General features: G+C 43.9%; 1 protein-coding gene and 1 long non-coding RNA gene across 15 annotated transcripts in view; one reads left to right on the forward strand and one right to left on the reverse strand.

Annotated features, from left to right (window-relative positions):
• Positions 1-25,828, reverse strand: part of LOC125740020 (tripartite motif-containing protein 16-like) — a 411,298-nt gene that overhangs the window by 80,303 nt on the left and 305,167 nt on the right. For 6 of the 12 annotated variants that reach the window (XM_049010690.1, XM_049010674.1, XM_049010692.1 and 3 more), the window contains 4 exons: positions 15,787-15,882; positions 14,980-15,213; positions 14,649-14,808; positions 14,047-14,106 (listed from right to left, as the gene is read on the reverse strand). In XM_049010690.1, coding sequence (XP_048866647.1) covers positions 14,047-14,106; positions 14,649-14,808; positions 14,980-15,213; positions 15,787-15,882 — 550 coding nt within the window. Of the gene's footprint in view, positions 1-14,046; positions 14,107-14,648; positions 14,809-14,979; positions 15,214-15,786; positions 15,883-20,380; positions 21,042-25,828 lie in introns of those variants that run through there. The other 6 variants (XM_049010691.1, XM_049010686.1, XM_049010668.1 and 3 more) reach the window with 6 other exon arrangements.
• LOC125740033 (uncharacterized) overlaps positions 1-25,828 on the forward strand; it is a 303,704-nt gene that overhangs the window by 64,526 nt on the left and 213,350 nt on the right. Inside the window, exon 2 of one of the 3 annotated variants that reach the window (XR_007397420.1) lies at positions 20,591-20,778. The exons of the other annotated variants lie outside the window; for them this stretch is intronic. This is a non-coding gene — a long non-coding RNA (uncharacterized LOC125740033). The remainder of the gene's footprint in view (positions 1-20,590; positions 20,779-25,828) is intronic. 3 annotated transcript variants of the gene reach the window in all.

Below are 25,828 nucleotides of genomic sequence, written 5' to 3' on the forward strand. Positions count from 1 at the left end.
CACCTCTGGGATCCGGGTTCGAGTCTCCGGCTGGGTCATGAGTGTGTGGAGTTTGCATGTTCTCCCCATGTCGTCGTGGGGTTTCCTCCGGTTGTCCCCCACAGTCCAAAAACATGCTGAGGCTAAGTGGAGTTACTAAAATGCCCGTAGGTGTGCATGTGAGAGTGAATGGTGTGTGAGTGTGCCCTGTGATGGGCTGGCCCCCCATCCTGGGTTGTTCCCTGCCTCGTGCCCATTGCTTCCGGGATAGGCTCCGGACCCCCCGTGACCCAATAGGATAAGCGGTTTGGAAAATGGATGGATGGATGGATGGATTTTATTTCATAAACTAAGTCAAATATCCATCCATCCATCCATTTTCCAAACCGCTTATCCTACTGGGTTCCAGATAAGGACTACGGAGCCTATACTGGAGGCAATGGGCACGAGGCAGGGAACAACCCAAGATGGGGGGCCAGCCCATCACAGGGCACACTCACACACCATTCACTCTCACATGCACACCTACGGGCATTTTAGTAACTCCACTTAGCCTCAGCATGTTTTTGGACTGTGGGGGACAACCGGAGCACCCGGAGGAAACCCCACGACGACATGGGGAGAACATGCAAACTCCACATACACATGACCCAGCCGGAGACTCGAAGCTGGGTCCCAGAGGTGTGAGGCAACAGTGCTAACCACTGCACCACCATGCCGCCTCCACTAAGTCAAATATGAATCATAAAATACAATTTTACAATTAAAATACTTTTTTTGAATATGTGCCTCAGAAATTGCACATCCCTGATTGTGCATTACTTTCATGCTGCCTTGAAACTTTTCTTTTCTTTACTGTAGCCCTCTTTTAAGACACATTGTCAATGTTAACTTTCATCCTTTGCAAGTATTAGAATGTATTAAACACTGTGCAGTTAAAAAAACTGAAAATGCACAAAGATGGCAGCGTGAGACGATTGCACAGATTTACCTGAGCTATGCACTGGGCCGGGTTGTACAAGAGGCAGAGATTGTTGGTGGTAGATTTCTTAGGCATAAACCCAGACTGCTCCGGTCACTGACAGGCAAGCAAGTGATCACAGATCCTGTTCAGGATGACCCTAGCAAGGACCTTACCCGGCAGGCACTGAGAGCAGTGTTATCCCCCTCTAGTTGCCACAATGCAGGCGATCACCCTTCCCTTTCCAGATAAGGACTACAAGTCCCGTTTTCCAGTCAGTTTGGATGACGCATGACTCCCAAATGGAAGCAAAGATTGCCTGCAATACCTGGAGGACAGCCTTATCACCAGCCTGAGTGCCTGTCCTCTCCTCCCCTCCCCATGGAATGCTAATGGTAGCTGCTTTTTGGCAGCTGAGGTTGTACCATGAGTGCACATATGGGGGTGGTTCGGTGTTTTTTCTCCAGAAGTCTTTGCGTATGTTGGTGAACATCCTGCCTGGACGCCGGCCACTGTGATGGTATACATGAATAGGGTGAATGGAACGATATATGTGGACTTTCAGAGTGTGTATGTGAATGTGTGTGTGTGTGTGTGTACGGGTTTGTATTTACCGCATTTGTGAGGAACAAACATCCCAACAATGTGTCAAAACTGGTTACTTTTTAGCGTGTGGGAACTTTTTTCAGCTCTCCATAATATAATCTTCAATTTTACAAAACTCTATGAATGCAATCAAACAATGAATTTAGCCAAAAGTCTTATATGTTGTTTGGTTACTTATGGTTCAGGTTAGAGCTGGATAAAAGATACGGTTACCTTAGTTAGGGTCAGGGGTTTGCCCAGAGGAATGACAGTGATAGTCAGTCCTGTGACTGTGAAAGGACAGTTTACATGCGTGTCACACGTGTGTCACAGTAACTGGGCACAACTGTGATAATTTGTAGGCTTTTGGAGACAAAAATGTCTGTGTTTGTGTCACCAGAGGGATAAATTTCCCTGTTTGCATGTGTGTCACCGTCTGTAAGTGTATCACAGATGTGTGAGAAATGCTTGTGCATATAGGCTGTAAACCCTCATGCATTTCAGTCTCTGTAAGTGTTCCGTTCTGGTTGCTGTCAGACGCAGCATAAACGGACTCAGACCCGGGATGGTTGGATTGTCAGGGGTCATTTATTAACAAAGAGCACAAACAGGAGAGAACAGAACAGAAAAGGAGAATGAAACACTGATGCAGAGCCGAAGCCGGCGTGGTGGCTGCCACAGGATCGATTCCTCCCCCCTTAGCCGGGGACCCACCTTATACACCCACCCCCAGGGGAACAAGTGCACCACGTCTAAATTAGTCAGGGGGGAGAGAAACAAACACGCCGCCAGCATAGGCAGCAGCACAGAATGTGGAGCTCGTCACTAGAGGGAGTAAGAATCCACCTTCCCATTGTGTTCAGGGGTACATCTGTATTACTGCAGTGCCACTGTGAGTGTATTGTGGGTCATATTGTGGCTGATAATCTTATTCCTAAACTCTGTGGAATAAAAAAAGGAAAGTAACTATATATATATATATATATATATATATATATATATATATATATATACAGTACTGTGCAAAAGTCTTAGGCAGTCACATAAACTTTAAATGATCTCCATGTTTATTTAAACGTATGTTATTATGTCTGTGTTATTATTTGCCCTTAACCATTTCAAAATCACTCCTAAAGTCACCCCAGTATTGGCAGTATTTTCAATATACTCATGTATTTTTTGACATGACCACTAGCTCACCTCATATAGCTAATCAATACCTCAGTGACTTTTCAAAACTAGTTTCATGAATTAATTGAGCTGGTGGTGAAATTAAGAAATACATGAAATGGCCGAGGTGAACCTGAGGAGAGGTTTAGGAACCATATTGGTGCTCATCTAGCCATCCAACAAGATATCAGTAACTTTTTGGAGAACATAAGAAATTACTTTTAGTTTTTTTGTTTTACTCATAATTTGCATATGTTCTAATATTAAATTTTGTTTTTCATACTGAGAAAATATAAATTTACTACCCAGATAAATAGTTTTAAACATTTACTATGACTGCCTAAGACTTTTGCACAGTACTGTATATATCTCAGGATTCCTAATGAAACAGGATTTATGTGTTTCTTCTGGTAATTGATAATCAACTACTACTTCATTGATGATCAGGTGCTTTTCTGTTGTTGTACTAACGTGATTTATTAAGATTTTATGTTATTTATGTTTACTTAGTTAATATATTATTAATTTGATTATATTATTATCTTTACTAAGTTACCTCAGAACCGCTGTAGGTTTTGAGTTAATAAACTGTCTGCCGTCTGCCGCCCCCTGCTGGCCAAAGCGTCGCCGCTGCGATATCAGGCTGCTGCGCTCAGTGAGCAGAGAGCGCGGATTAAGTCTGTTACTCAGTTACGTTCTGGGCAGCGCGGAACCGGGACATTAATGGGATAGAATAGGAAGCCTTTATTGTCAGTGTACAGATAGCAAATACAATATATAGACAGAAATATAAAATATACATATAGAGGGGAGGGGAAAAGCTCCCCTTACTCATCAGGCTTAGATTTCATTACATTTTATTTTATTCAGAATCAGAATTCACTCTATTGGTACAACTGCATGTACTATGAATTTGTTTTGGCAGTTTTGGTGTAATAACAGACAACATAGAACATAAGTCAGAGAAAAATAGTCATTTTCATAGTCATAGCATAGTCATATTTCATAGCATAGTCAGCTTACAGAACCCAATTACTTATTTTTTTTAACATATGTCACACTTCAGACAGAGTAAAAAGGGTTATACTGGTTAAAAAGCAGATTATGAGACATGAGACAATCTGATAAGGTAAAAATGATTCCTCCAGCACACAGTGAGCTATCCGAGCATGCACAGCCACACGGGGGAGTTTAGATAAACCCCAAACCCAGGATAGAGGGGTTCAGTGAATGAGGAGGTGAAGCTGTACAGGAGGGTCAGTCCATCAGAGAAGACTCTGTAGAAGGACAGAGTACCAGCCGCCCGGTCCAGATACACTCCTACTCTGCGGGAGCCTGAGGGCTTTATGGGAACGACAGTCTTTTTATTATTGTGCCGGACAGAGTAACTGTCAGGAAGGCAGCGCAGCATCCATGACTTGTCATTGTATCCAAGCCCACAGTCATTACTCAATCCTTTCCTCCCGATTCCTTTATAAGTCACTGCTATCCAGGCTTCATTTCCACTCCACTCAGCCTCCCAGTAACAGCGACCAGTCAGACTCTCTCTGCACAGAACCTGGTACCATCTGTCAAATCTATCTGGATGATCAGGATACGGCTGCCCTGCCCCCCGTATCACCTTCCTGTTCCCCTCTGACAGAGACAGGAGTCTGTGTGCTGTGTTGGGGTCCAGCGTCAGCTGGCAGGAGTCTGTAGGCAAGAGGAAGAGCAATTAATCCCATGACGAAGCCCAGCATCTCCATCATTATCACTGTCACACCTCACACACTCACTAACACAGAACTCGCTCCAATACACACATTTTATTCCCAATATACTCATGTAGCCGCCCGAGTCTGCGGCGCTCCGGCTGCCCCCTGCGCTGTGAGACACGCCGCGCCAGTGTTGCCAACTTAGCGACTTTGTCGCTAGATTTAGCGACTTTTCAGACCCCCTTGACGACTTTTTTTCAAAAAAGCGCCTAGCGACAAAGCTAGCAATTTTTGGACAAACCTTAGCAACTTTCCAAATGTCGCCAGTAGTGTCCTGTAAGCGTGAGGTCTTGCTTTCCCGGTACAGATACTCATCTCCCTGTGTCTGCTCTGATCAGTGAGCGATAGCTCCGGCTGAAAGAAGCAGCATACTCCCGTTACCGCACGGCAGCTGACATAGATGTGAATGAGCTGCGCATGTGCAAACGGTGTTGCTACGGACCAATTACTTACCTGCTTTTCCTTTGCTTGAAATAAAACTATTTTAATTTGACCGTTTCTTCTTATTTATTTATTTTTTCTTCTGATGCACTTATATTACTCACTGTTACAGAGCTTGAGTTCATTCCAGTTTCTGAACTCGTGAGATCGTTTACTGAGCTACATCTGATTGACTGTACGTGATTCTACTTACTCATACACAACGATAAACTTCATTAAACTTATTAAATTCATATACACATAAAAAACATATATACGTATAATATAAATTTAAATCACTTTATTAAAGATATACTGAATTATTTAATTGCAGAGGATGTAACTGCTGGTTAATAAGCTCTGTTGTGTTGTCTGACAGAAAATATGTAACGTAATTGATAACAGTTTTATATTGGACACGTGAGGAAGGATTAGGGAAAACACGCAGAATGCAAATACGACGTAATTATGTCATCAATATGCAAATATACGCATGACGTCATCAAATGACATTTGGCGGCTTTTCGAGCAGATTTTAGCTACTTTCCATTGAAAATTGTTGGCAACACTGCGCCACGCTGAGACTCGCTGGGGGCCAAACTGCCCTTTAGCCTGCGCTCTACTATTCTGTACGATTATAAAAACAAAGCAGGAATTCAAGTATGTGAAATACCTCAGGAAATTAGAGTTGTGACGTTCGCGAACGAACCGATTCTTTTGAACGGCTCATAAACATGAACGATGGGAGCCGAGTCGCGGCTGGGGGGGAGCCGTTCTTTCTGTCGTTGTTTTTTTCCTATGCGTGTTTCACACAGATGCACACAAATTAGCTCCTCGGTGAGACAGAACAGTTATAGGGGGAGGGGCGCTCCTTCCTAACAGCATGATGATAGCTGTGCACGCATCCTTCACGTGAGTGCTCCAGTGGAAAAAAACCCTGCGTGCCTCTGTCATTGGGTAGGAGCGGAGCCATGACTTATGCACGCTGCCGTGATAACAATGTTCTTGTGTGGAAGTGTTTGTAGTAAAAGCTATTTTGCACAGAAATTCATTGCAGCCGGCTTTGTTTTGATGTTTATTTGTGAGTAGGTATTGTATGAATAACAAGTCAACGTAGCTTTACACATACACACACTTTGTACTAAAGGTAAATCCAAAATAGTGATGTCACTGTCTAAACAGAGGGATGTTGTGCAACCCTATGGAATATAGTCCACACATGACAAATGAGGTAATAATCAATACTTCAGAATAATTCAAACTCAGATATTGGTGTGTGATATCTGAGTTTTAATTATTTGACTACAAATCTCACCTCATCATTCCTCCCAGTGATTATTTCCAGGATAAACTGAGATGCCCCCAAGCTGGCTTCTTAAAACTGACTAAATATTTGAACGGCTCTTTGAAAGGAACGGATCGCCAAGATCCGGATCCCCTCAAAGAGCCATAAATCCCATCACTACAGGAAATGTTGCTCGCCCGCCAACCCCGGTGGAAGACACGCCGAGATGGTGCGCGTGTTAAACTAATAGGCTTAATTACAGGTAAATAAAATTACAAACAGCATTAATCAAACATGTTTTAATGAACTTGAGGGAGACCAAATCCACTATGGAAAAGAAGGCTCGACACAAGGAGTTCAGGTACAATATGAAACACATCAAACCCTTTATTTTCCAGCCTTGAAAAAGGATAAAGGAACCTGTACGCTCTCTTGCGTTTGGAGATTGCACTGCCTGATTTACCTCATGAGGGAGCTACCTTGATATCGAGCGAGCCGCGCCCACCGTCATTAACCAATAATCACAATAGCACACAATGAACCCATGCCCTTGACCCCAGAAAAACATAGCACAACACTGGAACAATATAGCGCTAACCCGCTCCCAAACCCCGAACTCCCATGATGCTCCGCGCGGGCAGTGCGGAAGCAGCCAATGAGGGCGCAGCCCCGCCCCCACAGTCACTACAATATTAACCATAAAATTACACAACAAAGATTACCACTAAAAGTGAGTTTGTCTTTAGATCACAATATGAACTTCTTTTAATCCACTTTGGACACACACCTCTCTCCAGCAGCGCGCCGACGCGACGCTCCCAACGCGGACGCATCTAGGCTGGTTCTCCGCAAAGCGCGTCACTCGCGTATTACACCGCGTATGCGTACATGGAAACGTTCATATTTCTCTGGTCAAGCTGTGTACTTTGCACATGCGCACGTGTCCTATTTAAGTATTATTAGTAGTAAATTATTATTCTGATATTCCCTGCACACGTACTACAGCCGCGAGGTCTGTGTATGTTTCCCTACGTTTTACAAATTCAGAGCGGCAGTTAACAAGGCTGCCAACTTTGATCAACTGGCTGGCGTGAGATTTTCAATTCGGGACATGTCTGCACACACATGCATGCGCATTTATATGTATGTAACAGTTTTATTACCTTGAAAATTGGCTGTAGGGTTTGCAAACTACCCCAATCCTCATCAAAATCATCTATGTTGGCGTTTGAAGACAAATCCGGAGTGCGGCAGGCGGTCGTCCGCGGAGGAGTAAAATGCATCATAAAAGTCCAGACAGACACGTCCGCCTGTACGTGTGAAAAATAGCTTTATCTAAAATTAAATTAAATTAAAATTAACTTTATTTCTCAAGATTGAACTGTTTAATTTCCAGGAAGAAGATATTTTATATCCAGTAGATGATGACAATATGGATATATGGATGTCAATGGCTCGGTGGTCAGAAAATGGTGAAGGTAAAATGTTTGTTTAAATATTTCCTAATTCATTAGAAAAAAAGGCAAAAATCAGTTTGTGACTGATTTGAAAAGGTGCTATTGTTCCATGTAAAAGGTCTTTGAAGTGGACGGGTCATTTTCTAAACATCTGCCCAGTCACATTCCTACATAAAGTCCTTCAGGTAAGAATTACCACTGGCGGAATGATGTGGAGGCCATCTGTCCATGCTGCTACCCAGTATGTCATTAAGGGCTCCTCCCAAAATTCAGAATGCATTATGAAAGTGTCAGGTTTCGCGGGTGAGGACGGGCAGGCTGGCAGGAAGGAGGCAGGGAGGACGAGGCAGACAGGCGAAATACGGGGAAAACTGGGGATTTATTAAGGGAGAGACGGCTATGGGGAGAACAGGACATTGTGTAATGAGGTGGAGCTGGAGGGTGCGATCTGGTTGGGGCATGCTAATTTCATTAACCTGGCTGCAACAATTAAGCAATCATCACGCGTATATAGGACCCGTTTGTGGTTGCGTGTGTGACTGATTTGCAAGCGTGACGTGACTCTCCGTGCGCTAGTATCTCCTTTTCCGGAAGTTGTGGCTATATCCAACGCTGCAGGTAGGGCAGGTCTGGGGTGAGCTTCGAGGAATGGGAGGACGAGGTGCAAGCATGTATGCGGGCTCGGCATTTGTCATCTGCTGATCAAGCATTTTTTCTGTTTGACCACTTAGAGGCGGGAGCCAAGGAGGAGATTAAACATCGCTCCGCGGTTGAACGGGGTGACCCGGAAAGGATACTGGCAATATTGCGTGAGCTGTATGGTTGTTCCTATTCTCATGTATTGTTGCAGGAAGCTTTCTTTTCTAGGAAGCAACAGGATGGGGAGGGTCTGCTTGAGTTTTCATTGGCCCTAATGAGTTTGATGGGTAAGATTCAACAGGCTGCGCCACATGCGGTACCTAATGCCGAGGTAATGTTAAGAGACCAATTTATGGAGCATGTTGCTGATTGTGCACTCCGTAGAGAGTTGAAATGACTGGATAGTGGAGCATCAAACCCGACTTCAGCTAGCTTTTGAGGGTGCCAGGGAGCGTCTTGCTATGGCCGCAGGGCGGCGTAAGGAGCGCCATGATTACCGGGTGAAGGCTGCACCGTTACAGGAGAACCAGTTAGTGTATGTATGTGATCTTGGAGTCCGGGGCCGACATAAAATCCAAGACCTCTGGAGTTCAGTGGTGCATAAGGTATTGAAAACCCCTAGGTTGGGGGGTGTGGTTTATACTGTCGCACCAATTGATGCTCTAGAGAAGGTCAAGCATGTTCATCGGACCATGCTTAAGCCCTGTGTTGGTTGTGAAGTCGAAGGTGATCCTCAGCCTTTTCCAGCCGAAGAGGTGGCTACCTCCGAGGACTCGTTTGAGCAGGAGCTCTGGGTTCGGATCCCTGCAGTGGAGGGGAATACAGTGTCATCTGCCCCTGGGGCTGCCTGTACAGGTCTTTCCCAGTGCCCCCAGTCGTTAGCTGCAGCGTTGCCTCCAGACATGCCAATTCACTCTGGGGTAGGCGGGGAGGAATATGCCTCTTGGCATACGGGTACTCCTTCAAGACCCTCTGTAGTCACCACTCAAGTGATGGAACAGCCAAGTACCAGTGGGGTAGGGATACAGAGAACCGCCAGGACCACTGCAGGCCGACATACTAATCTTTATCATCTTCCTAGGTCGGTAGGGGGCGTGGCCTTAGGGGCTGAGAGTTCTTCCGGACCTGTGTCTCATGCGGTAGGGGCTATGTTTAGACCTTGGCAGTAACTCTGGGTTTGGTTGTAGCTGTCCATCGTCGGGATGACGATGCAAAATCCTGGGGTAGATTGTAATGAGGTGGAGCTGGAGGGTGCGATCTGGTTGGGGCATGGTAATTTCATTGACCTGATTGCTTAATTGTTGCAGCTAGCACGCGTATATAGGACCCGGTTGTGGTTGCGTGTGTGACTGATTTGTAAGCGTGACGTGACTCTCCGTGCGCCAGTATCTCCTTTTCCGGAAGTTGTGGCTATATCCAACACTGCAGGTAGGGCATCAGTGGACGGGGTCGTTTGCTTGCTGTATGGGTGGTTGTAATGTGCTTTGGTATCTTTCTTACAGTTGCAAGGGCTTGGTAAATCTAGCAGCTTGCGGTTGCTTCCGCTTTTAAGGTTTTCCAACTTTTACCGCGTGTAATCTGCCAGGTATGTCTCGTCTCCTTTTACCAACGTTTGGGTAGTAGGGGCATACCTAATACTGTGTTTGTATTTGTAGTGGATCGCGACTTGGAGTGTCCCGGACCGACGTGAGCCAGACCATCAACGGGATACTAAGTCACTACAATTGCTGCTGTTTTGCCCGGATGTTTTATGTTTTGTTTCATGTTTTAATTGGTTTTAAGTATTAATGTGTTTTATTTATTGGATGTAAATTGGGGGGGGTGTCGTTGGGAAGGTTTGGTGCTGGGCGGTGAGGATCCGTGTCGGGCGATACCGCGCTGCGTGGTCGCGTTGCGTTCTTTTAGCCCACCCCTTGGGTGGATGTACGTGCGGCATGTGCTGCGGGACCCCTTAGAGTGTTTGACTGTACGCCTCCCATTCCCCTCCCGACAACAGCTGCCTGGTTTGGGTTTCCTCTTTTTGTCGTGTGATTGGAGTGTTTTAAACATGATTCGATTTGTATTTGTGCTGTGATTTTGGTTTTGTAATTTGCTGTTTGGTTTCTTTGTGTTTTATTTTGAGTGTTAATTGACCGCAGCCTAATAAAGGGAGTGTTTATGGTCTTCGCGTCTCCCCTATGGTGATCACGAATCTGTGTCCTTTTATATTGGAGTGGGTTTTGAACTCCGGTATTCTAATTCTCTGGGTGAAATTCCCAGAGTGGCGTAGTCGGCTTGTCCATTTCCGTATTCCCTCGCTACTTCCTCCCTCAGTAACGCCACAATTGCAACGATTCTAACATCAGAACTAACATCAATGACGGACAAAAGCAGTGCAAGACGTGGCCTGAAATAGACAAGACAGAGCAAAATAATAGGGTGCAGCTGGGCATGATTAGGGAAGCAGACGTGAATAATCAGGGGGGCGTGGCACACACGAGGGCATGACAGAAAGTTAACTGATAACTGAAGCACACAAGTTTCTACCCTCTACAAGAACATTTTGTTTTCTCTCTGACAGTTATAGCCATATATATTTGTAACAATAAAAACAGAGTTTGCCATTTCATTTAACAGACGTATAAAATGGCCATCCTTACCACAGTAAGAACTGAGGACCTTTCCTGAAAAACAATCTTTCAACATACATACTCCAGCTGAGTGAGTCACCCCATGAGCTGGCTGTAAGTCTGATACCCACTGGGATCTCCAGAAATTAATATCCAGTTCTGCAGAATGACATTCTAGCAAAAGTAAATCGGTATTGAACTGTTTAAGATTTTGAAAAATAGCTTTCTGCTTACAGTGGATTCTAAGCCCTCTCACATTATGAGAAATTAAAGAGAAACATATGAAGAGCATAACAGGTATAAAGTGTTTCAGCGATAAAGATAAGGAATCGCTGTGGTCAGAGAACACTGGCTGTAATACCTTGATAAAAGTATGTTAACAGATGACGTCAACGTCAATCCCTTCTATTACTGTAAGTAAAAGATACAGTGTACAGAATCATTCAAATGGAAAAGCTGGTAGAAAGGCTCAGCTTATTGCTATATTTATAGAAAGCAGAATAAATGTGCAAAGATTCTCTGTGTCCCCTGTACTCTAATAAATTAACAGATGACAGAAAGACGCTACTGTATAAAACAACTGAAAAGACGAAAAACATTGCAGCAACTACTTCTGTGGCGGCTGACAGGGAATCACACGTGTCCAGGGCTAAAGGACAGTATGTGGGTGATATCTAGAGGAAGCCCTATCGGATGTGAATGATCCCTTAATTTACATATCATATCTGCCAGCCTAGTTTAGCGGAAAGGAAAGATTTCAGCTACATTTACAAAAGTACAACCTCCAGCGAAGTACGCCCATTTGTTTTCTTTCCGCACATTTTCTTCTGCGGGCCAGAATTTCCTCCTTCTCTCTCTGTCCTCTGGTGAGAGGTCCTCTGTTATCTTCAGGTGGATGTTCACCAAAAACGCAGATTCCTTTGCAGTACGCCAGACCCCATCCCTAATGATTCTCAAGGTAAACTGAACAATCGGTCCTCTGGGTTTGGTGACATCAGGGATCTTTCAGCCAATTCAACGGACCGTGTCAATCACATCGGTTTTCTACTTGACCTCTGGAAAAATGGTGCAGCAGACCTTGATGACCTCTTGGCGTTTATCTTGTGCATCATTTTCTGAAATACCATAAATCTTCAAATTCCAATGTCGTGAGTAACATTAGATATGGGAAATGTGAGTCTCTTGTAGATCCAGTGTTTCCTCAGCTTTTCCAAAACGACAACGCAGGTGACCCTGTCCTTAAGTTCTTTGCTTCCCATTCAAATAAAGTCTATTGCTTCCTTTACCTCTGTTATCTGTTTTATGTTAACGTTAATGGCTTCTTTCCTTTCTTTGATTTCTTTAGAGTTTCCATCAACCTTTCTTTTCCAGAGCATCTGAACTGTTGTTAATTAACTGATAATTTGGAAAGTCTGGATAGAATAGTAGTTGTCTCTGAGCTGTCAGCTTTCCGCTGTTCAGTGGCAGGGGATTCACAGGGTGTGCTGGGAAGGGAAGGATGATCCTTTTCAAGTGGCATAAAAGCAGTACAGTTATGGCTTTGATTTAAGATAGTTATGGTCTGATCTCGTTGGCGGGTTTTTGGTTGTAGCCATCTTTTTTGTGGTAGCAGACACGTTAACTTTGAGTTTTGTTTCACCTCTTCCATCATTTTTTTCTTTTTTCAGAGCCTGTCATCATGACTATGTATAGTTACTGCAGTCACTGGATGATTAAATAAAACCAGACAGTAGTAAAACTGCATATAGTTCATACTACATGGTAAACAAAACAAGTCGGCTTGCAGCTCTAACCAAAGCGTGTTCTCCAGAGCGCCATCTTGACTCCCTCCTCCTTCTACATTTAATGCCACAACCTCATACTAACACATCAGACTGGAAACGAAGGAACCGACCAAGATGGTTTTCTCGCACTACCCCCTGGTGGACATGACCTTTAATCCTCCAGATAGATGTAAACTACGCACGCAGGTGTAGTCGTGCCGTGTGAAGTCATGGCCCTAATGCACAGACTTAGGAGATGTTCAGTGTCACAACCAGTTTGTGGAAAGACTGCGGGTGCCGTCTTAGGACAATATTAATGAATTTCAAAAAAAGTACACTCAGCGAATGCACAAAAAGAACAAACGTGAAGGAAGCCCCCCCGCTCATAGATACCGTAGCTCACACAGGATAAGGATGCAGATAAAAAGAGCTGTTACTGTCTGGTACCAAAAGTTCAGTCAGACAGCTCTGACTTGCACTCTATCTCTACTGCCTGTATCCACTCTTGTCTGGGTAAAGGCTCCCTGTTTGTGTGTAAGTCAGTTTATTTCTGCTTGATGTTTTTCTTCTGTCCTTTTAACAGTCGCGCAGTTGAAGATGCCAATAACTGAACTTTGCAATCTGCCTCATGATCTCCTCGCCACTCAAGTGCCACAATATTTTATTTATTAGACTTGCAGCATGGTTTTCATTTACAATACAAAGTTACTCCGATAATAAGTTGACTAGTTGTTTTACTGCTGGCACCGGAAATATTAGACAAAACTATATTGGTTATTGACTGAATTATCCAGGTATGCGGACGGTTGGCCCCTCCCACTTGCACTGATGTTATCAGAATTATTTTTTTTTTGTTTTGTGGTGGCCTGTGGCCTTGTGCCTTTGACCAAATCACAGCCATAATATATCGGAGTATCTTCTCATATGTCATTGCTTAATTATACTGCACTCATAAAGCATTCTAAACACAGCTATAAATATTTATAAAAAAGCATAACACATTATAGCCATAACGCTTTATGAATGCTTTATGACACACTCATCTATAAGGCACTATAGATACATTCATAATGCAATACAAAGCATCCTTAATGCTTATACCGATCATTATAATGCATTATGAAGGTATTGCATTAAAGATGACAGCTTCAATAAATCATTCGTTATGCATAATAAGCCATGATTATAATGGGGGCGGCATGGTGGTGCAGTGGAAAAGCACCCTGAATAAACTTGCCTTACTTTGCAATTGGATTCAAAATCAACTGAGATAAAAAAAGCTCATGTAAATGTGAAAGACCAGGAGGCAGCGGGAGAGAGAAAGAGAAGCTCCACTAGCAGAAGAAAATGAAACACAATAAAACACAATAAAACACACTCCACCTCATACAGGGAGAGAGAAGCGAGTGTGTGAACAGACTCACAGTGTAAGAATTCTGCTCTGGTCCTGGGCACTAATACCGGTAGGACGGTGTCTTTGGTAACTAGAAGGAGACAGAGAGAAACAGGGATGTGAGTAAAAGGAATTTACTTGTGGGAGATGGACTTCACTCACTGTGGAGATAACAACAGTGGGGTATTATCATTATGAGGGACAATAACAGGCATTTTAACAAACTGCAAATCATGGTAAGTTACACATAATACAGATTTTTGGTTTCTATAATGTAGAAGAAACATGTTTCATGTGATCTTGGTTTTGCAGCCAGTAGAATGTGAAGCTCTTTCATCAGTTATCACAAAGATTTAAACTTACTGAAAATAAACTGACTTGGTCACACAAATGTGAGGCTGACTGTACTGCATACTCTCTCTGCATGGTCTACATCGGGGGGCAATCTTACCCGCAAAGCACCAGTGTGTACGCAGGTCTTTGGGGTAACCTTTAGGTCAGCTGTTCAACCCCAGGTGTGAGACCCTTCAGCCAATCAGTCCTCTAATTAGTAATCCAGCAAAACCCCACAGACAGCTCTGATTGGCCACCCCTGGTCTATATTAACATGAACAGACTAGAAAATTTATTAACCTGCGTGATGGATCTCTGCCATTTTCATTCTGCAAACATTCTCCAGTTGATCTTTCAGCTCAGAAACCGCCTTCCTCAAATTCCCAAAATAAGATCTTGGACTGACAGAGATTCTGGGTCCAAATCCAGCCTCAGGAGTGACAGGAAGAGCCTGGCGCCTCTACAGACACACAGTCTGATTAAACAGATTCATCAATGCAGATGTGTATTGCAATCTAATTAACAAGATCATTAACATCTGACTAATGACAGACTAGTTGAAATACAAATGACAATATGCATCCATTTGAATACTCTGGTTTTCTTATTGCCAAAGTAGCTGTTCTGTTACCTGGAGGAAATGGATGTGATCCTCTGTGTGTGAAAGCTGCTCCAGCTCAGAGTGTCTCCTCTTCAGTTCATCGATCTCCTGCTTCAGTCTCTCCATGTCTCCTTCAGCCTGACTCACTGCAGCCTTCTCCTGATCTCTGATCAGCTGTGTCACCTCAGAGCGTCTTCTCTCAATGGAGCTGATCATCTCAGTGAAGATCCTCTCGCTCTCCTCCACTGCTGACTGTGCTGAGCTCTGTTGGTGACACAGGGAGCAGAGGACGGTAAATTACAATTGGCCCCTTTTGAGACTCCAGAGAGCCTCATTGTACAATAGAGATGTGAGCTGACAGGAGGTATAAAAACAGCACAGGGCTGGGGTTTGGAGCGACACCATGCTGGATGCCTCAGGTACTGAAACCCAGCCAGCACTGTTTGTAAATGATCCCTCATTAAGCTCATACACTGTCAGCTGCAGGGATTTGGCAGAGACTGGAGGCTGTATGGGGCAGGTTGGTTGTCACCATTAGCTCTCAGTTTAATAGGTGACTTTTTCTGTGTTTATTTGCATTATGCTGGGTTGCGAAAAGTTGCATTTTTCTCAAATGGGCTTTTAATGGTATTTTTTTAAATAAATAAGTTACTACTGCTACAAGACTTGGTTAAATTCTGTAATCTAGCAACTTTATCCCACTGACTGAGAATAACCCAGAGCAGCATTAATTTGATTAATCTGCGCAAGTCTGTAAATCTGCAATCTGTTGAATCTGACAGAAGATTCAATATGATCACAAGCCAGCTGTTATCTTCTCCTCAGGTTCATACTCACAGTGAATGAGGCCACAGCCTCCCTCAGCTCCTGCAGCTCCTTCTCTCTCATCTGAATTCTCTGCTGAAATTCCCTCTGTGTTTCACCCATTTGTTTCTACAGATAAGAAAAAAAATGACAAAACAAGTTTGTTTCATTAGCTGAGATCACATTCATCAATCATCCTGTCCAGGGTGGACCCCAGCCTTGGGCCCTATACTGCCTGGGAAAGGCTCCAGGCACTCCCCCTGACCCTGACCTGGATTACCGGTTAGGAGATGGATGGATGGATGGGTGGATGGATTGATATCCGTAAATGATTTATTGACTGTAGGTAGGATTCAATGGACATAGACACTTTGGTCCTGTTTCCACCTGGTATTAACATGCGTCCTGGGTGATCCAATCACAAGTGGACAGCGCTAATTACCCAGGACGCATTGAAGATGCATTGAGTTCCGATCACTCAACCAACATTGGGAGGTGGTCTGGGCCGCATATGGCCACATTCTTATAGCAGTGTGAAGGCGAATGTGTCCTGAGTGTCATGCCCCGCTTGTCCGATCCTCCTGTGTGTCTACGCCCCCTCACCTACCCCGTGTGGATTCCCCATGTTCACCAGCTGTTTCCTGTTGCTGTAATTAGTTCAATGTATTTAGTCCACTTACAGCATCAGTTTGTTTCCCCAGTCCGGTCGTTAAAGTTACATGTGTTTTGTAGTGTGTTACCCCGTGAATAAATCGTTTTTGTTCGTATCCACAGCTTCCTTCACCTACTTCCTTGTGCCAGACGTGACACTGAGCTGCACTGCAGGACCGGCTACTCAACTGACGTCCTATTTGATTGATGTCAGATCGCATGTCAGTTGATAATGGGCCACTGTGTATAAACTGCACTGTGCACAACAATAATGCATCTTTTCTCCTGCGATACTGAAAAATTTGAATCTGCTGGGAAGTTGGTTTAATATTGGACTGTTGTGACCCATTCATATGGAAACCGTGTCATAGTGTACATCACTGATGTTCCATGCAAATTCAGAAAGGAAAATGTGTAAAATGGGATTTATTAAAGATGTTTCAGAATTTGCACAGATCATGTATTTAATGTGAATGTTGGGGCGCAGCCTGGTGCAGGCAGGGAAACAAGGTGACGATGCACTTAAAAGCTCCAAGACAAAGGGAATTAAGGAGACTGAACCAAACTGGAATGACACAAAATAAAGGAACAACAAGAGATCAAAACTCACCAGGGAAAAAGTAGCTAAGAAAATGACATGTAGACTAACAGAGGGAATGGGGCAACTAGTGATGTTAAGCTTGACACTGAAAAAAATGATTCACTGCATTCTGAAGCACAGCTTCAGTTTCCTCCGTTCCACCCTGAACATGTGACCATGGTCATCTGAAGCTTTGTTCTGCACTCAACCATCTGACTGCTTTGGAAACTGAAAATGTGGCACAATCCTCATTACCGGTTTCAAACCTGTTGTACAGCACATATTTCGACATACACACACACTGCAGCGTAAGTTTTAATCATCATAATAATTTAACAATAATTCATTTTCAATAATTAATTTAATAATAATAATAATTATTATTATTAGTCATTAATGTGTCCAAGGTTCAGTTTAATTGTATGAATGCATAATATCAGATTTGGGTGAGGGTATTACCCAATAATCTGTATAATTTTCCCAGTATAGAGACCAAGAAACAAATGATTGATGAGCCTTTGGTCAATATGCACAACACTTCACCATAGTGGATAACGCAGGATTTAGGGAGGTTGTGGGTATCCTGGATCCAACCTACATTCTCCCATACAGGCAAACATGAAAGGGTTTGGTGACAGAAACATTTAAGATAGAAAAAGAGAAAGCAAAGGAAGAGGTGAGAAAGGCCAAAGCAGTAAGTCTAACATCTGACATGTGGACATTCATACATATGGAAGCTTATTTAGCAGTCAAATGCCATTTTATAAATGATAAGACTGAGCTGTCGACCGTATTACTGGGAGCAGGAAAGTTCCCAGAGTCTCATTCTGCAGAAAACATGGCTGCAGTCAAGGCAGCCTGATGGAGGAGTGGGGAATACAGAATAAAGTCCGATGGCTCACACTGACGCTGCACAAAATGTGATTGTCTGTGTCAGACACACAACTTGCAGTGTACATGCACTGAGTTTGGCTGTGAAGTAGAACATAGAACAGACACAAGTATCTGACAATATCAGATCCAAGGTAAGACAGATTGTGCCTGACCAACTTCAGAACCAGTACAACTGCTAGAGAAAGGCTTTGTCAAATCCAGCAGCAGATGGGCAGACCCACTCTGAGAATGATTACAGAAGTGGAAACCAGCTGGAATATCACCTATTCAATGCTGCAATGATCACATGATCAAGGAGAACCAGTTGGAGCTGCATTGGTCACTCTGAAGACAGAGCTCACATAGCATAATGACACTGGCCACACTGCTGGGTCCAAGATATAAAACTGCAGGTTTCTGTAGCCAATCTAATGCTCAGGCTGCTGTACCAAACTAAGAAAGAGACAGATGTGACACATAAGACAATTAACCAATAACAACAGTGCAGGGAAAACAGGCAACAAGTGCAGTAACTTATATTAATGAACACAAGACTAGGAAAACTCCCACAAACAAAGTAAGAAACACACACAAGGAATTCAATACTTAGAAAGTACAGAAACATGTGGAACATAATAAAACAAGGGACAAGCTTCACAAGCAGAACAGAGAACTAATAAACACTGGGAAGAATAGAAAAGCAATAATTAAATGATGGAGGTGAGGTTGGTTCCTGACCTTCCTCAAACCCATGACCAGCTGGTCCCAGCCTCTATGTCACACACTCATCCCATTGAGCCAAATGCAGCCATGTGGGGAAAAGGAAGAACACACTAGGGCCAAAGACGATGAGAGGACAAAGGGGATGGACAGCGATGGCTGCTGGTCACACGGGGAAGAGACCCAAGGACAGACACTGAGACGAAGCTTCATTATTTATGTCAAAGCTGCTCCACGCATTATTAATATTAGTGAAATGTGCCGGTAAAAATAACATGAAGGTAAAATTAAAGCATGTAGGTAAGAATGTGTGTTCAGTAGCCAAGAAAATGGATGTGTGAATAGAAACATATAATAACAGTGTAATTGTTTATGTAGTTTTATATTGGGCTGTCTGGGGGCTTGAATTCCTGTTTAGATATTCAGTCCCACTCCAGCCCTGACTACTTTTACTTCACTTGTTCCAAGTCAGACATACAATTCAGCATATCAGACAAAACAATGAACCTCTTTGTTAATATTTTCATAAATTTTGAGCTTCACTGGTTATCATTAAAAGCCAAAATATTATCCTATGGCAACCAACACAATGCATTAAAGGCTGAGCCCTTTAACCTTGAATAGAAAAGTATTAATCTACGTATTTATTAGTACCGAAAGACCTTTTTTAACATGTACATTTGTACTGTGTTGATGCAGGTAAGGTAAGGTAAGGTACGGAGGTAAGGAGCACACACTGAGTACAGTGCCTTACCGCACTCACCACACGACGAACCACCTCAGGGATGAGAACCTGAGTGCAGCCGTGCAGTGGGTGACACCTCAGCACCACACCAGTCCCAATGGAACAGTGTGAGTTTTATCCAGTGGCTGCAGTGCCAATCCTGCAAAAAACCTCTTGATGCAGTATAAAAATGCATGGCGATAATGTGAAAAGTTAAACTTTATTGTGAAAATAATCCATCCATCCATTTTCCAAACCGCTTATCCTACTGGGTCACGTGGGGTCCGGAGCCTATCCCGGAAGCAATGGGCACGAGGCAGGGAACAACCCAGGATGGGGGGCCAGCCCATCGCAGGGCACACTCACACACCATTCACTCACACATGTAACTGTGAAAATAATATTTTATAATAATGATCGTCCAATGAAAATCGCAACATTATTACGAAATTTAATACAATACGTAAATTGTACAATAAAAAAATTATACATAGAATACAAGTGTTATTATGAAATATAATACCTTTTATGAAATTATTTAAAAATAAAAGGATACATTATTGAAATCTTTATCATTTTATTTATATTTTTTTATATACTTATTTATTTGATTTTGAGTATCATGGCGTTCCGTACCAACATCTTAGGCGGGCGCGGCCTTAAAGGGCACCGCCATCTTGAATTCTGAGGTCAGGGTTGTGTAGATTCCTCTGACTTCAGTGGCCTGTACTACTGTGGCTTTAGTGAGTTCTTCTGTACTATGAAGGGTTACTGGCTTGTCGGGGTAACTTGTCAAATTTAAGGTACCACAGTTTAAATGAACTTCATATTCGTTGACTTACATTTTTCCCAGACTACCTTAAATCCGTCAAGCTAGTAACCAAACAAGCAGGTCATGACAACTTTACCGAACCAGACTTGTTCTGAGTGTTTCGTAGCAATTACACCAACATGCGTTCAGACAAAATCCATTTATTTAAAATTAACTTTTAGATAATAACAATAATTGATACTTTCACTGATCCCTTTGGGGAAATTCTTTTAGATAGAAAGGGGAAATTCTTTTAAATTAGCCTCACCTGTATCTCTGCCTTTCCTGTAGCAGCTGAAACTGTATCATGGCCTCTGTGTTCATCCATGACACAGAGCAGACAGATACACTGCTGGTCGGTACGGCAGTAGATCTCCAGCGGTTTGTCATGGTGGGAACAGACCTTGTCCTTCAGATGGCTGGTGGCATCAATGAGCTTGTGCTGTTTTGCATGGTGGAGTTTGTTGTGAAGCTGTAGGTCAGTTTCACAGAAGGAGGCCAGACACACCAGGCAGGACTTGACAGCTTTGTGTTTTCTCCCAGCACAGACGTCACACTCCACATCTCCAGGTCCAGCATACTGGTCAGCAGGAGTAGCTGCTTGTAGTCCAGTCTTCTTCAGTTTCTCCACCACTTCAGCCAGTATGGTGTTTCTGTTCAGAACAGGTCTGGGTATGAAGGTCTTTCTGCACTGGGGGCAGCTGTAAACTCCAGCATGATCCTCCTGATCCCAGCAGCTCTTAATGCAGCTCGTACAGTAACTGTGTCCACAGGGAATCGCCACTGGATCCTGTAGTAGATCCAGACAGATTGCACAACTGAACTCGTTTACATCCACTGCAACTCTGGCTTCTGCCATTTTACCACAATCACTGATAGGATTCAATTTCGTTTTTTCTCACAGTCGTCTGTGTGTGACAGTGGGAGGAACTTCCTGCTTCTCAGGCTGCAGTAGGTGTGGTTTTGGGCTGAGGCCAGACTGAGAAGAGCAGACTGGGCTAATACTGGATCTGCAGTTCATGAACAAAATAGTACATTATACAAACTGTACCCAAAGCTAACATTTATTTTTCTTTTATGAGAATAACAGTTACTGACATTGTTTTGCTATAAACAAACTATAATCCTACTCTTTGATTTTGTACAGTAGATAGAAATTATGTATAAAGGTATAAGAGAGCAGATCTACTGAGAATGAATTTCTGTGTCTATTTAGAAACATGTTTGGGATCATGTGGTTTCAGGTGAAACATGCAGGGATGTGCAATTATAGACAGACTGTGTCAGGATTAGACAGAACAAGCTTTGACAAGTGCTGTCAATGCACAGATTAGTTTTTTACATCGTTCTATATATAATACTCATGAAACTAACAGGTGTAGCACATATATGTCATTTCTTCATTTTCTTTCTGTGTGTTTGTGCTGGGAGTGTATTTGTGTCAGGAAGGAGATTCAGGTGACCAGGTTCAGAGTGAAAATTTTAATCATCCAAAATAATTCCATACTCTAATAATGAAAATTTATTCTAGATATTCATTGAACACTATTAAGTTAAAGTCTCATAATTAAGCCAAAAGTTAATGGACCAGCTTCAGCCATCCCCAGGAACAGAAAGATAAAATATCAGGAGTATCCAACAAAGTCCAATAACCGCTTATCCAATACAGAGTTATGAGACACACACATCACAGGAAGCACAGGGCACAAGGCAGAGACACCCTGGATGGGATGCCAGTCCATCACAGGGCAAACACTCACTCACATGCTGAGGATAATCAAGAGACACTAATTCACCAAACTGCATGCATGAGGAAACCGGAGGAAACCCACAAGAACACGGGGAGAACATGCAAGCTGAACATGCAGAACCAGAAGTGGGAACCACACCCACAAGCCTGGAGGCGTGAAGTGAGAGCAGCTGGTCTGAAGTCCTGAAGTGAGCTGGAGCACCCTTTCTTTGGAACAGTGTGGAGCCGTCCTCCATTACTGTTTATCCTGTACAGGGGGGTGGGCAGCCTGGAGCCTGTCCCAGGTGGCACAGGGCAGGGGACACAATGGACAGGATACTAGTTTATAGCAGAGCACAAACTCACACTTACGGACTCACACTAAGGGAAGCTTAGAGATCCCAATCAGCTGATCGCAGTTTCATGTTTTCCAAAGTAGGAGGAGAAAGCCCACATTGGAAGAACATGCAGACTTCACACATACAGCAGGAGGGACAGGAAACAAGCCCAGAGACAGAGGTTACACCCCGAGACCCCACACCCCCCCACAATCACACATACTGTTAGGATTTATTTAAAAGTTACATTTTAATGCTACAAAATTATGACTGACTATGAACTTCATATTACAGAACTGTGTTGGAATTTATGCTGACTTTAAGAATGTTACCTTACAGGATTTACCTGTTTCTGTGCCCTGTACCTACAGTAAGGAGCTGTGATCTCTGTTCCTTTAAAGCAGACATACTCACTCACATATGATTACAGTTCTAGTACTTAGCAGATACTGTTACCGAAAGTGGTGAACAAGTGAGGCAAACATGACACTGCAAACATGCCGCTGTCAAGGTGCTGCCTGGGCACTAGTGCAGCTAGGCTGGTATTTCTGGGCTCCACAGACATCACTGGCGGTTGGTGTCGTGGTCACCGGGATGAAAGACTCGTGCAGCAGGTGTTTGTCAGGCAACAAACAGGGACTTACTGGGATCAGGATGGGAGGCTATGGAACCGGCAACACATAAGGCACAACATCAGTGATCAAACTGGGGAACACAGGACCAGGAAGCACTTAAATGCAGGACTAATGATGGAAGAGACTGGAGGCAGCTGGGAGTGTTTAACACGAGGGCTGGAACGAGACGTGAGACCAACAAGCAGCAAACATGGCCTGTTAGAGCCACATCAGGGAGGAGGCGGGATATTTAATTACATTTTTATATAGCGCCTCACAGAGTCGTCCCAAGGCACTTTACATAGATGTGTAGTCATACATTACAACATCATTAAAGACGGTAATACACAACAGGAAAAATGAAAGAAAGATATTAAATAAAGAAAGTCAGATGACAACGGAGGAGAGGAACCAAAAAACCCCAAGTAAGGAGAAAAATAGACCTCTGGGGGTCCATGGACAACAGGCTAACCAACCCCCCCAGGCAGACTAATATTACTGAGAACAGAAAAGAGTGGAGCTGCTTGCTCAAGGCCAGGTGTGAGGTGTGATTAAAGTCTGTCAATAAGCCTGTTTTCCACGCTGGCCTGTGTAGGGTGACACTCAAGGCTGCACCCAGGATGACACAGTTAGCAGGTCCCATTCGCAGTGTCACCCCTCCATGGGACTGAACCAGGACTCCAGCTCAGATGGTGCCCCCCCCCCCCGGGCAGCACCTGGAAATGTGGGGAGGCAGACAGCATGGATGGTCAGAACATGCGTTGGCACAAAAATGGCATTGCTTAATGTGACAGTACCCCCCCCAGCCCACCAAAAGCATGTGCTCCGGCCATGAAGTCCAAGGGGGTTAGACAACAGGGATGGAACCAGACTGGATACTGGACTAGACAGGGGACGACAGAACAAATGGTAGACAGGACAAGGCCAGACAAGACTAGACAGAACACTAGACAGACAGCAACACCAGACATAAGAGCAGTTACAGGACACCACTAAGGACATGGAGCGGATAAAGGAAAAGCTAGGAACCACAGGTACAGCAGTCCTGTCAGACCCCAAAACAGGACAGACAGGTGGAGGGTCAACAAGAACAGGGGCACAGGATGCAGAAGACAAGGAGAGATACAGGCAGGACAGAGCAACAAGACAAACACTGAGGCACAAAAAGGAATAACATGGGGCATCCAGGGAAGCCAGGCGAAGACTCGGGGCTGGGGACCCTCCTAGGCCCCTTTCCAGGTGAGGCTGAACTCCGCCGAATCACAGGACCAGAGGGTCTGGGAGGGCCAGCAGGGCCGGAGGACGTGAGGGGTGGAGGGACGATGAGAGAACCGCAGAGCAGTAGGGCAACAAGGAGACAACAGGACAGGAACAGGAAGATGGCAAGGGACATACAGGGCAAGAGCAGAGACTGGCACCCCCTCTCTGGGAGACAGACATTCTGCCTGCCGCTTTCTTGGACTCCTGTCTACACGATGTTAATGTGATCACTATGCAACCTTTAGCCCACTGTTATTTTCCTTGATTATGTTATTATACAGGGCAGGTCAGGCCGGGGGAGCAGACGCTGATGCAGCGCGTTGCCGCAACAACCACATGTCCAAACTGCTGGAAATCCTGGCTGGCGACCCCCCAGGAAGACACACGGTCGAATCCCACCCTTATTATAATTACTTTTATATGCAGTAATTAGTAATTTTCAGTAGCTTGCACAAGGCTGCTGACTAGCAATGTTATTCATGGCTGAATCCGAAATAGCTGTAGTGCTACGATGCTGGATTGTTACAAGGAAAGTGATAAATGCAGACCCCTTTATTCTGATTGCGTTAAAAATCAAATGTTTTTACTCAGATTTCATCCATTTGGTGATGTGCTCTTTATAATATGCCATGTTTTCCTAAAAGAAGATTTTTAAAAAAAAGAATGGCAAAATAGAGCAGCGCATTGAATTGTAATGCCTGTATCTTGAAACGTAGCGTGTTGTCAGACTCTCCGATACACAGCTCTATGGTCCATACAGAGGAGATGAGGAACATGCAGTCTGCTAAGTCACGTGGTTACCTTTCGTTAGGTGGCTACGTTTACATGCCTTAACGCAATTAAGATGTTTTCATGTAAACAGATTAATCAGGGAGCTCATTTATAAAGGCTTCGTGTGACTGAAAAAGACAAGAAGCATTCATACATACATTTATAGGAAGATTTTGGGATTTACAAAGAAAAACGTTTTGTGAAAAAGACACAAATCTTGTGAACGAGGTTGAGAGATGCTGTTTCGACAGAATCCTGTAGAGGGCACTGTATATGCTAAATCGAAGGCTCCAGAAATGTATTCCGCATTTATAAGCATAAGCAATAATAATTAAAATATTTGTGGCCACATGGTAATTGGCTCTGAGATTAAAGTTATTTAAAATGAATTTGTTTAAATTTGTGGGCCGGCATGGTGGTGCAGTGGTTAGCACTGTTGCCTCACACCTCTGGGACCCAGGTTCGAGTCTCCACCTGGGTTACATGTGTGTGGAGTTTGCATGTTCTCCCCATATCGTCGTGGGGTTTCCTCCGGGTACGCTGGTTTCCCCCCACAGTCCAAGAACATGCTGAGGCTAATTGGAGTTGCTAAAAAATTGCCTGTAGGTGTGAATGGTGTGTGAGTGTGCCCTGCGATGGGCTGGCCCCCCATCCTGGGTTGTTCCCTGCCTCGTGCCCATTGCTTCCGGGATAGGCTCCGGACCCCCCGCGACCCAGTAGGATTAGCGGTTTGGAAAATGGATGGATGGATGTATGATAGAATGATTAAGCTGTAGCACATTTCAAATAATATTTCATTTGTAACACATTTGTTCTCCAAACTTCTACATTTTTAACCTTTGGCCACAAGATCATCTTCTTCCTGCCAGTATCTTTTCTTTCCTTTGATCCTCGGTTGTTGGAATCTGCTCTGCTGCTTGGAAGTTCCCTGGGGAGTTAGTGTTGGGGGGTTCTGGTGGAATGTGACCGTCGGCAGCCATGGGCTGGATAGCGCTGTGGTGCTC

The sequence above is a fragment of the Brienomyrus brachyistius genome, chromosome 4 (genome assembly GCF_023856365.1).
Source record: "Brienomyrus brachyistius isolate T26 chromosome 4, BBRACH_0.4, whole genome shotgun sequence".
Taxonomy (NCBI): domain Eukaryota; kingdom Metazoa; phylum Chordata; class Actinopteri; order Osteoglossiformes; family Mormyridae; genus Brienomyrus; species Brienomyrus brachyistius.